This window comes from Heterocephalus glaber, unplaced genomic scaffold (assembly GCF_053883595.1).
Source record: "Heterocephalus glaber isolate CG9 unplaced genomic scaffold, H.glaber_assembly_v1.0 deba00000678, whole genome shotgun sequence".
Classification (NCBI taxonomy): domain Eukaryota; kingdom Metazoa; phylum Chordata; class Mammalia; order Rodentia; family Bathyergidae; genus Heterocephalus; species Heterocephalus glaber.
This window is the reverse complement of record NW_028258157.1, coordinates 1,208,493-1,222,110: the sequence shown is the minus strand read 5'-3', so window position 1 is coordinate 1,222,110 and position 13,618 is coordinate 1,208,493. Positions and strand designations below refer to the sequence as shown.

At 48.2% G+C, this 13,618-nt stretch overlaps 1 protein-coding gene across 9 annotated transcripts in view; it reads left to right on the top strand.

Moving 5' to 3' along the window:
- The window catches only part of Pclo (piccolo presynaptic cytomatrix protein), a 350,152-nt gene that overhangs the window by 164,328 nt on the left and 172,206 nt on the right, over window positions 1-13,618 (top strand). For all 9 annotated transcript variants that reach the window (XR_015449439.1, XM_087206755.1, XM_087206754.1 and 6 more), the window contains one exon: window positions 8,493-13,365. Coding sequence is in view for 8 of the 9 variants with exons in the window: in XM_087206755.1 (XP_087062881.1) it covers window positions 8,493-13,365 (4,873 nt within the window). In the remaining variant the exon portion in view is untranslated. The remainder of the gene's footprint in view (window positions 1-8,492; window positions 13,366-13,618) is intronic.

Below are 13,618 nucleotides of genomic sequence, written 5' to 3'. Positions count from 1 at the left end.
TGTTCCCGTTAATTTAGCATGTGTGGTTGTGCACGCGGTGAGCAGCCCAGCCCGAGCGAGCCCTGCCTCCTCTGTTGGAGCAGTGAGCTTTGTCGGTGTTCAGCAAGGCCGGCCGGTGACCCCATCTCACCCCGTGGCTGACTGGCTCTCCGCCCGCCCGCCGGCCCGCACGAGCCTTTTCTTCTCCGGGCGGTTTTGTAGAACTTGGCCGTTTCTCCTCTTCTCCCTGGGGGACTCTCCAGAGCTTTTACCTCTACTTCTTGTTTGTTTTTTTCTGATCACCCTTAGTTTTACTGTATCGCCATAATTGTTCTTTGCCAGTCTACCAATGGCAGGGTTTTCCTTTTGAGCGCTATCCTCTTCTGCCCCGGGGCTACAACTCTGTGGGCAGCTCAGCCTGTCCTGTGAGTGTCCTGGGTATGTTTTCCAGTAAGCAGCAATCGCGCCCTCCCAAGCCTCGCCGCACACTCCCAGTCTGGCTATCTTAGCCTTTCCCCTTCTAGAGTCAGAGTCAACTTCTGACAGAAGCACACCTCGGGCATTCACGCGCCTCCTCTTCCCAGCGACTGCCCTCCTGAGGGCTCCGTGTTGTCTTCTCTGGCCTTTGTCCTACACATGGACTTCATTGTGCTGCTGCATGCGAGCTCCTTGCTCCTTGGAAGGGCACCGCCCGGCTCGACTTACTGCTCCACGTCTTCTGCCCGTGGCTGCGGTAACCAGGGGTCTGGTGACTAAGCCCCTCCTCCTCCTATCTCTTACATATGGCTGGCAGGTAAGGGCTTCCCAGGGCTCACGTAATTTAACCTCATCACTCAGCTATTGCTAATGACTCTGTTGCATTTTAAATATAATCTGAACAGGAAGATTTCACATACTTTTAATGCCTTTTTATTTTTCAGTTACCATTTTCATTTTATCCTTGCAACCTCAATATGTGTATACAAGTCGAACAGCCCAAACCTGGAAATTTGAAATCTGACGTAATCCAGAATCTGAAATATTTTGAGTATTAATGTGAGGTATAAGTGGGAATTTCCAGACCAGAACGTGTGCAGTGGGTGTCAGTCAGAACATAAGCATACTAAAAACAGTGTGAAATTAAGCTATGTCTATGAGGCGAATATGAAACATAGATGAATTTTAGGGCCCCATCCGTAGATTCATCACATGCATGCACATATTCCAAAATTCCCCCAAAATCTGAAATCCTAACTATTTGCGGTACCCAGAATTTTGGATAAGTGATATTCAACTTGTGTTTCTTTTATCTATCGATTGAATGTTTGCACTATTTTGCTGCTACATTATTGCACTGTAAAACATTCACAAAGAAGAAAAAATAAGTCAGTGAAATAAACTAAAATGACAGTTTCATTATTTAAATTAGGTATGTATATGTTTCACAATAAAATATGATTAATAATATTTCAGAGAAACATGTATTTTAATCTTGGTCTAAGATTTACGTCACAACTATTTGAAACTTAACTTCAAAATTAAGTTGCATGAATATAAATTGTTCTGATATGTTGTTTATTTTTAATGACTATAGCAAACAAAGAATACCTCACAGGTATATATGAGAAATTGAAAAACTGTATCAAATGTTGTATTCACCAAATCTCGCTATCTAATTTCCAAGTATAGAGTTGAACACCAATTCTGGAAAAAAAGTGGAAATTCCACTAAATGTTAATATTCACTGATAGGTTCTTGTTAGCTATCAGAATATGTATTTGCTTGTTTTTGTTAGCTATCAGAAAATGTATTTTTTTAAATTTTTTAACAAATGTCTTTAAAACCATTCTGGAATTGTTCACTTGGGAAGTTCTTTAATGGATTACAATGTTCTAATCTTCTAGATGTTTTAAAAGCTGGCATCATTTTATGTAGGATAATCATGTAATGACTTCAAACTATCTTCAAAGGGAAGTTTCCACACTGTGATTTTCTCAGAGATGGAGAGATAATTTTTCCCCGAACACTTCCTGTGTAGTAAACTGTGGATAACCAGTGTGGATAACCAAAGTATCTGATACTTATGTGATACATCACTGATAACCACTTGTTATAAAAAAGTTGGGCTTTAGAATCCTTTTATTTTTATTTTAAAAGATTAAAATTTTATAATTTGCATTTTAAATTAATTTAGCATGAGTTAATCAGTAAACTTCTATAAAATAATCTTAGTTATTTCCCATATTAGTATACATTATACTACTTCATTAACATCCTGAGGCACTCTATCCTTACAACTTGTAACTGATATAGTAGCTGAATTTGACATGTAATGCTATTTAGGAACTATGTAATCTTTCCCTTTAACAAAAATAATTCCAGTTAGAGACACCACTCCTCATTTTTAATGTGCAGAGGGGTTTTTCCACTAAAAATATGTGTACTTTTATTAAACAAGTCCGTTAACATTGAGGCTATACCTTTGTGTTAGTTACTTTTGTCTCATTGCTGAGACAAAATACCCAACACCAAAGTTAGAGGGGAAGGGGTTTATTTGGCTCACAGTTTGTAGAGGTTCAGTCCATAATCAGCTGGTTCCAAGGCAGGTGGCAGAGGGGCAGCAGTTCATGGTGGTGGAAGACAGCAGGAGCAACAAAGGACCTTCACAGCATCTTTCTGCCCCTTTTATCCCACCCTGGCTCCCGGGATCAGGGCAGTGCTAAGCCAATTACTCGAGTGTGGCTTAGTAATCATACGCCCTCAGTCCCAGCGTCACACACTGCCAATCTAGGTACCTTGAAAAAGACTGCCTAAGGCTTTGGGTGGACATGTAGATACAGCCACAGCAGTGTTTATCGGTATGCTTTTCCTTGGAATACTGTATTTTTTTTTACATAGAAATAGGGAATATTATGTGCTCAGTACATACCTATAATTTGATTCTATTACTGTCAAACCATGTGCTACTTAATTTGTTCTAGTAACTTTTCCACAGGTCTTCCTCATTTCTTTTCTTCTTTTCTTCCAATGTTTTCAGGCAAAGGAATGCAATTTAAGTTGTCTCCATAGTATTTTCCACATTTTACTTCAGTCATATTTCTATGGCAGAAAAACATTTCCTTGAACAATTTGTGCCTTTTTTTTTTACAATTATAATTAAGTGGTAAAATTTGAGAGACGATTCAAATATTTTTAATTCAATTTAGTCAAAACCAGTGAAGAACTGAAAAGCTTATTTGCTAAACATTATCAAGGTTTGTGATGGTGTCGTAAATGTACTGCCTCCAACTCCAAAGCACGTTATATGTGTAGGTACACTCACTTTCTTATTTGCAATAATGGATGTAGATCTAGATCTAAAATCATTTTCTTGGCATTGTCAAAAACTTTTGGTCAACTTCATGTCAGATTTGGTTTAATTTGTCATTATTTTTACCCTGAAATGTGTCCGACTTAAGTCTAGTCACCATATGAAAAATCTCAGGTTCCATCATAATGGATATGTGCTACTTTATTAATTTTATCAACACACGATTCTTTTGCAGGTATATTTTGCCTACTAATTACCCCTTATAGAAAGGTTGGTTTGGTTAAAACTGGGCAATAAAAGCCAAATGTGCTTAGCTGAACATTAAACTTGAATGCAAAAAGGAACGCATGAGGTAGTTGTCTGTACATAGCCGCTCTGTGGAGTTCAACTTCCAGTGTTTTCCCAGCATTTCCATAGATCATGTGACCTAACATCTAACAAGAAATGAGGCAATACTGGTGCTGATCTATTTAAGATATTTGGAAAACTTACTTTATTTTCTGTTTGGATTTTAAAACTTACAATAAAAATCTTAATGTTTCCTTGTGGTCCTTTGGTCATTTTGCCTAGCATGGGTAGTTGTGCCCCACAGTGGAGATTCCTTCCACCCTACAGTGGAAAGTCCTGCTAATCCAGCCTTCTCAGTCCTCTGCAGTTGGCTCCAGTATGACTGGAAATTAAAACCAAAGGCTTGCTGCCTGTGATTCCTAAACACAGATTGCATTGTCCCCTGCCACCCCTTGCTCAGCCTCCAATGTGCCGATGGGGCACCTTCACCTCACCCTACAGGGTCTGACTGGGTTCTCCAGGCCACCATGGGCCCCTCCTTCACAAGTCTGCTCTTCCTCTCCCCAGTGCAGCCACTTCTCTGGCCACTGAAGTGCCTGTATGAGTTAGTTTTTAATTAGTTTTTGTTAAAATAACAATAATATTCTTAATTTACCTCTTACTCTATTCTTGGCATTGTAAATCCTTTACACAACTACTGACCAGGTAAATGTTATGATGCTTGAGGGAATCAGATTGAAAGATGGGGAAATCAGATTCGTATGCCCCAAATGCTATAGCTGGAAAGCAGCAGAACTGTACTGAGGTCCAGTCTGATGACCAGGGCTGTGCCATGGCCCTTTTTCTCCCAGGACGCTTAGCACTGGAGCTTTGCGTTATGATGATCAGTTGTCTCCCTTAGCAACTTCCACCAGAACCCTACTTTGTGTCATTTTTACTTTTATATATTCACATGATTTTATTCATTTATTTTTTCCTTATGTTGTTCACATTGTTATTGTATAATATTATTTTTATTTGTTGCCACATAATTTTCTTTGTTCAATTTTTCAAAAATGTATTGGTTGAAAGGGATTAAAATTAATCCTGGAATATAAAGTATTTGAAAAGTACACTTTCTTAATATTTTTACAAGTCATGTTACAGAATTCTTTGTACTTGTATACATAAGCAGAATACTCTTTTAGGGTATATTTGATGTATTGCACTGAATTACTGTAGCTTTCTTGATTTCAACAGAATCTTGAATAGACTTTAGCATGCTTTCAATTTCTATTTAAAATAGAAAAAGTGAAGGATTAATATTCAAATCACATACAACCATTGTATATAGTGACTATACAATCAGCTAGGGTGAGACATAATCAGGTTTTCTGTAGTGACAAGAAACCCATATTATGATGATTAGGTGGGAATGTTTGCTCTTTCCTTATTCTAGTCCTGTGAACTTTATGGACCTCATTTTGTTTGGAATGTTTCAAACACCCAGATTAGCAACCTATGCAAACAAACTTTGTATAAATAATAAAAAGATTATGAATTTGTTCCATAATTTTAGCCTATCAAAAATAAATGGCTTTGGGAAAATTAGCCTAAATTTTAATACAGTCACTTTCTTTGCACCCTTTTATATATAACCTAAATTCAGGTCTTAACATAGCACTATTCAGAAAACTATTGTTTGCTTTCAGTATGGAAAGATAATATATATGGAAAGTGCCATATATAATAAAAATAAAGCCAGTGTAATAGAGTCTGTTCTTCAATATTGTTAAAACATAGCTGGACGTAGCACACACACCTGCAATCCCAGCGCTCTGAGAGGCCAGGGAGGGAGGATCACAAGTTCAAGGCCAGCCTGGGCAACTTAACAAGACCTTGTCTCAAATTTTTAAAAAATAATTGATTGGGGATATGCTCAGTACAAAGGCACTGGATTCAATCTTCAGCGATGAAAAAATATTTTCTTAGAAAAAATGAAAACAAAGCTGTTTAAAAATACATGCTTAAATTATAGCTATTCTTGCTCACTCCCTCGATCAAAGATGAAAATGTAATTTCCATGCAAAAAGAACATACTTGATATTTTATTTTTGTATATTTAGAGGTTGTTCTAAGTTGTATTGCATTTTTAGCAGTTTAATGAATAATACAAATGACAAGTTCCTGATTGTTCAAATGAGAAAATAAATTCTAAAAACTCAATGATATTTATACACACATGTATATGTGTGTTACAAATATAAATACATAATTTAGAAAGAACCATTTTATTCCATTCATATCATTAAATATTGTTACTAAATAGCTTAGTAGTCTTCTTAAAATAAGTACACCTCCCTACCTTTTTGAAGCAACCAAGAGAAATTTCCCAGTCTTTTAGTCATGTAGATTGTGAAATTTACAAGAAAACGAGCTGAATTATGCTTCCTTCACATGAACCCTTTGATCAGTCCTCTAGATTTCTGGTAATTCAGGTACACATTGAAGATGAGTAATTAGAAAACAGGTTCCAAATTACATACTGTTTACATTCTTCTCTGCTTCATCCAGTGTCTCTTATCTGGTCTAGTTTCTTATAGATGTTACTAAGGAAGCAGTATTTAGCAGTATACATCAGTTAGGTTGCACTGATACAAATTGCACTCCTATGGTAATGCAGGTCTCTCACAAAAGTGGGGGGTAATATGGAAAGGGTTAACGGATGGCCAGGGTCCATAAGCACTTGAGAGTGCCACTCTGTCTGTAAAAGAAAAGACTTCAAAAACTCAGTAGCATTTATAAAGCTGAATACACAGGTCCCTGCTGCAAAGGGCCTGGATAGTGTGTGATCTGATGGTCCACAGCCAACAGGGTAATGAAGTAGGGAACTGATTCTGTTAGGGACTTCACACCTAAAGCTAGTCAGACAGGAAAAACTGAACCAGTAATTTTTTTCAATATGCCATGATAAATAAGGACCAGAGGCCGTCCCTTCTGAATATATGAGCCACATGCCTTTTGATTTCCTGATCAGCTGGTCCCAACATTTGATCTTAGAGCTCACGAGTCTGGAGAACAAACACTGGAGAGGCTTGCCACCTTATAACATGGAATAGGAAGAGTCACTTTGGGGGAAGAGTCCTCAGAGCAGCATCACCTCAGGTAGATATCGATCGCACCCGGTGAAGGGTTTGGAGGAGCGTGACTGGGACCAGGAGGACAAGTGGGTAGAACAGAGCACTGAGGAAGGAAGGAAAGCATGGGCCCAGAGAGAGAAGCCATATGGGGGTCACAGGGCAGAAATTTTAGGGTTTCTGTGTTAGTCTTTTGTCTAATATTTCTTCATTTTCTTGTAACATTATGTATGTCTAATCCTATTATTTCTGTAAAATGTCAGGGAGCCTTTGGAATCCATTATTCTCTTGCCCTGTTTTGCTCACAGAGCTTACACACCCCTCTCTCCTGGTGACGATGTTTACTGAGAATGGGTGAGGTGGGATGCGCTAATTGGGCCCCACACACTGTGTGCTCAGAGCTGTGTGAAGTGCAGCCAAGTGGCATGCCTCCTACCACAGACACGGCTGTGACCAGAGGGCCACGGTCTGCCTCTCAGAGTGCGGATCCGGGGAAAGGGAGCCAGAGTGCACGGGGTCCTCATGCGGGCGTCTCAGCTCCAGATAAGTAGCATTTCCTGGAAAGACATCTGAAATGAGCCAGGATGGTTCTTAACAATCAAGCTGTGAAAACTGTGTCAGATTGTCCTGAATTGAGTCATTCATATAAGCTTAACAAAAACATTTTACCCCATAATGCGCTCAGGATATATCTTTGGCCATATGCAATAAACTTTTATACTGAGATGAAAATGAATATAAGGTGAGAATTAAGTCAGCAACATTTACATCAGCTGCTTTTCTTCTAACCCTTCTTTCCACAGGGTTGTGGCTACTGGTGTCCACCAGCTGCTAGTGGACGGATCGGGTGGCCTGTTCTCAGGGGTATTTTTATTATAAAGTCTCTGTGGTTAACATTTTCATGAAAGGCCCCTCTGACTCTCGAGCTAAACTCGCTCGTGTGGCAGCAGCACAACACGAGGAGAGCACTGGGACAAGTTGAGTGTCCCTGTACGGGACAGCTGGGGGCCACTCACATTGGTCACTGCCCTGGTTGAAGGATCTGCCTTTAGCATGAAACACCAAGTGATTCCGAAGTCCATGACGAAAGCAGTGTGAGACAACACTGATGCAGGAAGTGAAAACAGGATCAATGGCTCTAGAAAATAACAAATTGAATATTTCTGTTTAGCTGAACCAAAGAGTCAGAACAATTATGGTGTGATTTTTTTTCCAAGTTCACAGTTTCTAAACATTCATTCGAAGTGACAGAGAGGAATAACTGTAAGAGCAATACCAAGAATATGCCGTGTTTTACAGCATCCAAAATGTACTTTAATAAAGCAAAAACACGAACGACCCTTTCATCAGGAGGAACGTGCAGCTGTGAGCTGCTTACTTTGTTAGGTAAATTTCCCACCACCCGCACAAGCACCAGGCTCATCCTCTGATTCTCTCTTTGCCTGACCTAACAATCCAGAGATTCTATGCTAACAGAAAATTACCATTAAAGTTTTTCCTGTACAGTTCTAAGTCATCCGATAGTAAGGTACTGAGAAACATAACACCTTGGAAGCAAAGTTAAATGTACAAGGGTAGAGTGCTCATGGCAGAAACTCAGAGGTCATGAAGAAGTAGCCCGTAAATTAAACTTAGGTTAAATTAACCTGACATTCCAGCTGTTTTCATTTTCTGCTCTCATTTAGGCCTTAAACTACTGGCCTGATTGAGAAGATGTCCTTGTGATTCCCGGGTCCCTCGTGGTTATGTGGGCATAGTGGAAGGGCCGTGTGTTCAGTGTCTCTGTCCTAAGTGTCCCTGTGTCTTTTCCTTCCCGCCAGGACAAGGAGGAGGACAAGTCTGACACCTCAAGCTCTCAGCAGCCTAAAAGCCCGCAAGGTCTGAGTGACACAGGATATTCTTCGGATGGAATATCAGGTTCCCTTGGTGAAATTCCAAGTCTTATTCCCAGCGATGAGAAGGATTTGCTCAAGGAACTCAAAAAGGACACTTTTTCCCGAGAAAGCAGCCCCTCCAGCCCCTCCGACCTGGCCAAGTTGGAAAGCACGGTCCTCTCCATCCTGGAAGCCCAGGCAACTACTCTGGTGGACGAAGGGCCAGACAAGAAGGCGCAACCCCCGGAGGCCTGCCCAGAACAACCTAGGGGCCCGCAGGGAGCTCAGGGACTCTCCAGAACCGTGGGCAGGAGTGCGGCAGAAGGCGGGCTCGGGCAGCGCCAGGAGGAGAAGGACGCTTCGGAGAAGGGGCGCCAGGGCCCCCCGGGGGACAGCAGCGAGGGCGAGACCTCGCCTGTGCCGCCCAGGAAGCGCGGGGCCAGCGTGGGCTCCTCCAGTAGCGAGGAGGACAAGCAGGACAGCGCAGGCTCGGGCGACGGGGAGGAGGAGGAGGAGGACTTCATCCGCAAGCAGATCCTGGAGGTGAGCGCTGACGAGGACGAGGACGCCTCTGGCTCCGACGACCAGGACTCGGCGATGCGGCGGCGGCTGCATGAGCCAGGGGCGCCCGAGGCAGCGCGGGGCAGGGCCCGGGCCACGGCCGTGCGCCACCGCCGGGCCCCGCGCAAGGGCGCTGCGGCGCAGGACGAGGACGCGGGCCGCCGGCACTCATGGCACGAAGAGGAGGACGAGGCCGCGGACGACAGCCCCGAGGGCAGAGGCGGGGAGACCAAGAGCCAGGAGGGCGAGGAGCGGGCACCGGCCGGCGGGGGCCTGCGGCGCTTCAAGACCATCGAGCTGAGCTCGGCCGAGCAGCGGCGCGCGCTCTTCCCCGACGAGGAGCCGGAGCTAGAGATGGAGAGCCTGACCGACTCGCCCGAGGACCGCTCCCGCGGCGAGGGCTCCTCCAGCCTGCACGCCTCCAGCTTCACGCCCGGCACCTCGCCCACGTCCGTGTCGTCGCTGGATGAGGACAGCGACAGCAGCCCGAGCCACCGCTCCGGCGAGAGCAAGCAGACGCGCAAGGCCCGGCACCGCGGCCACGGCCCGCCGCTGCCCACCATCGAGGACTCCTCGGAGGAGGAGGAGCTGCGCGAGGAGGAGCAGCTGCTGCGGGAGCAGGAGAAGCAGCGCGAGGCGGAGCAGCAGCAGAGGCGCGGCTCGGGCAGGAGGTCCAAGAAGGACAAGGACGAGCTTCGGGCGCAGCGGCGGCGCGAGCGGCCCCGGACGCCGCCCAGCAACCTCTCGCCCATCGAGGACGCGTCACCCACCGAGGAGCTGCGGCAGGCGGCCGAGATGGAGGAGCTGCGCCGCTCCTCCTGCTCCGAGTACTCGCCCAGCCTCGAGTCCGACCCCGAGGGCTTCGAGGTCAGCCCCGAGAAGATCCTGGAGGTCCAGCAGGTGTACAGGCTGCCCGCCGCCCTGTCCCTGGGCTCGCCGGCGGACGAGCGGGCCCTCGCGCTCGGGGAAGGCGCTCCGCACGCGCCGCGAAGCGCCAGGGACCTGTACGAGGAGGGGGTGCAGAGACCCCCGCGGCCCCGGGTGCTCCCGGCCACGAGCGAGCGGGACGAGGTCCTGGACAAGGAGCCGCTGTACGGCGGGATGCTGATAGAGGACTACATCTACGAGTCTCTGGTGCGGGACTCGTTCGGGCCGTCCGACGGCGGCCTGCTGCCCAGGCCGGACGAGGACGGCGAGTTCCCCGCGCAGAGAGGAGGGGAGCAGCCGGCAGGGCCCCCGGGGGGCGCACGCGCGGGCTCCGCGCAGAAGGGCTTGGGCTTCCCTGACGAGCTTCCGGGGCTGGAGCGCCTGCGCCCCATGGCGCCGCGGGAGGACATCGTGTGCAGCTCGTACATCATCCCCGAGAGCCCCGAGATAGTGGACCTGGATTCTCCGGTGACTTCCGCGGGCGAAGAAAAGCAGCTGCTGGATGCCGACGCGGCCTACGAGGCGCTCCTGAGGCGGCAGCACATGCAGCTGCGCCCCAGCCCGGCCCCCGCGGAGCTCGAGGCGGCGGTGGACGCCGACAGGGTGCCCGACGCCTCGCTGACCTCCAGCGTCCTCTCGGCCGCCTCGCTGACAGACTCCACCAGCAGCGCCACCCTGTCCATCCCGGATGTGCGAATCACGCAGCACTTTTCCACAGAAGAAACAGAGGATGAGTACGTGACCGATTACTCGGGGGAGCTCCGCGAGGTCACCGCCCAGGAGTCACCGATCCTGGCCTCCTGGGAGCCTTCAGAGAGCGCCGCGTCCGCCCCGCCGTGGGACACGGCTTCCCTCACCTCCTCCCTGTCCTCTATCTGCACCACCGGCAGCTCCTCGCCCGTCGGCACCCTGCACGGCCTGGGCACAGTGGGCACAGGGCCGGCAGACACGGTAGCCCAGTCTGAGGGTTCCGCGCAGACTTCCTCCTCGACCTACCTTCCTGGGAGCGTCATTGACTACCCGGAGGAGATAAGCCGCCCTTCCAGGGGACAGAGCGGCGCCCCAGCAAGCAGCTCCGGAGCGGAGCTCATGGCGATTCCCGAACCCGAGGCTGCAGAGGCTGCACCTCGTGTCCCTGCAGCCCCGGGAACCGATGCTGAGGGGCCCAGCGCCCACTCTCCTGTGTCTGAAAAAGCGGCGAAGGAGCCCGGTGATGGGGCTATTCTGGACGTTTTGGACGCGTATGAAGATAAAAGCAAGGAGCCTGAGACTGAACCCAGGGAAACAATCTTGGGTGAAGCTGCGTGTGCCCAGCCTGCCTCTCCTGCCTGGGCCCCTCCAGGGATGGCGCCGGTGGCGGAGCCGCCCGCCTCTGCCTACTTCAGACCCAGTGAGGGCGTGGGTCAGGAAAGCCCGCCCTCTCACCTGGCCCCTGGCTCTGGCAGCCCCTCGGCATCCTCCCTGCCAGCCCAGTCTCGACCCTTCTCCCGAAGCACCTCTCTGGACATCTCAGCCCCGCCGCCACCGCCGCCAGCATCACCTAAACCAGCTGTTCTCCCTAAGCGAAAGCCCACGGCTGCTGCTCCCCTGACTCCAGCTACCACAGTGGAGCCTCTGGTTGATGCTGTCACTACTGCAGGGGCAGAGGCTGCCCTGAGGAGCAGTGAGTCACCTGGGACAAAAATGTGCACGGCGGCTCCCCCTCCTGTGCCTCCCAAGCCTTCCTCCATCCGCACTGCACTCATATTCACACACAGGCCCGAGCCAAGCAAACCTCCCATTGCCCCCAAACCAGCAGGTCCTCAGCTCCCGGGCGTGGCCCAGAAACCCGCAGGTCTGTCATTGGGTCCAAGTATGACCTTGGACCTCGAGCCCCCCACAGAGTACAGGCCGCCTTCCCCTACTCCCCCACTCTCCCCACACTCCAGCAAGTCCTCCCCGAGGGTTCCCAAATCCCTCATGGAAACGTATGTGGTTATTACACTGCCCTCAGAACCGGGGACGCCCACCGATTCTCCCAGCCAGGCGATGACCAGCTGGGCCCTGGGATCCCCCCCAAAGGAGCTGGTTTCCACTGAACCAGTGTTTTCTGTAATTCCTCCTGTGAGCTCTGCAGAAATTCCAGATTCTTCTCAGCCAACCCTGTACCTCGAAGGAACTGTGGGCACATTTTCAGCTGCCACGACAGTGGCGATGCTGTCTCCTTTTCAGGGTGCTCCAGTGTCAGATCCACAGTTTCTCCCAGTCCAGGTCTACAAGGCGGAGGCTCCAGCAGCCAGAAGTACCTTCGCTAGCACTGGTCCTGGCAGCGTTTCCATATCAATTCCTCCCGAGCCGCTTGCTCTAGATAACCTACACCTAGAGAAACGTCAGTACAAAGAAAATGGAAAGCTGCAACTTGTTGGTGACGCCATTGACCTGCGTACAGTACCCAAAGCAGATGTGAAAGCTACTGAAAAATGCGTGGACCTTTCTGCCTCTGCAGTGGATGTGAAGAGACAGATGATGGCGAATGACACGTATGGGAGGCAAGTGAGTGTGGTGCAGCCTTCTGTCATCAATCTCAGTCCAGTGTCATCAGGGGCAGCTCCAGTCTCCCTGGACACCAAGGCGGCGAATGTCGTCACATGCACAACTACTGCCAGTTACACGACAGCTACAGAAAGCCTGGTGGGAGTGGAACATGCGATCCCAGCCCCACTGCAACTCACTACATCAAAGCACGCGGAGCCCCCCTACAGGGTGCCCAGCACCCAGGCCTTCCCCCCACCTAGGGAGGAAGCCCCGATAAACCTGTCTCTAGGTCCTTCAGCACATGCAGCCCCATTGCCCATTACAAAACCTGTCACCGCGCCTCCCGTTGGGGTCACAAATGGATGGACTGATAGCACAACATCCCAGGCAATCCTGGAGGGGGAAGTAGTGGATCTCAGCACAACAAAGTCTCACAGAACTGTTGTAACCATAGGCGACTCTACTTCCGGAGTGGTGACCAAAATAATAGAAGATGATGAGAAACCTGTTGATTTGACTGCAGGAAGAAGGGCTGTGTGCTGTGATGTGGTCTCTAAGTTGCCTTTCGGAAGGAGCTGCACGGCCCAGCAGCCTGCAGCCACTCTTCCCGAGGACCGCTTTGGTTATAGGGATGACCACTATCAGTATGGCAGGTCGGGGCCATATGGTTATAGAGGGGTCGGTGGAATGAAACCCTCCATGTCCGACACTAATTTAGCAGAAGCTGGACATTTTTTCTATAAAAGTAAGAATGCTTTTGATTATTCTGGAGGCGCTGATGCAGCAGTAGATCTAACTTCAGGGAGAATTTCTACAGGTCAGTATGACGTGGCCACAGACCTGTCCTTGAAATATCATTATGGTGACCCTCATCTCATTTCAGGATGAAAATGTGGTCCGCATCCCAGTTTTGTTACACTTTCTGTTTCTTTGGAGGCTCTGGCAACATATTTTGGAGTACATGTGCGCTTCTGTTTCTTCGGTTTTTTTTATTTGTCCCAGTCAGTCGCCTGCATGTGCCTGCATGTCCAACGTTGCTTTTGCTCCGCATCTAATTAGGTTGCCCATGG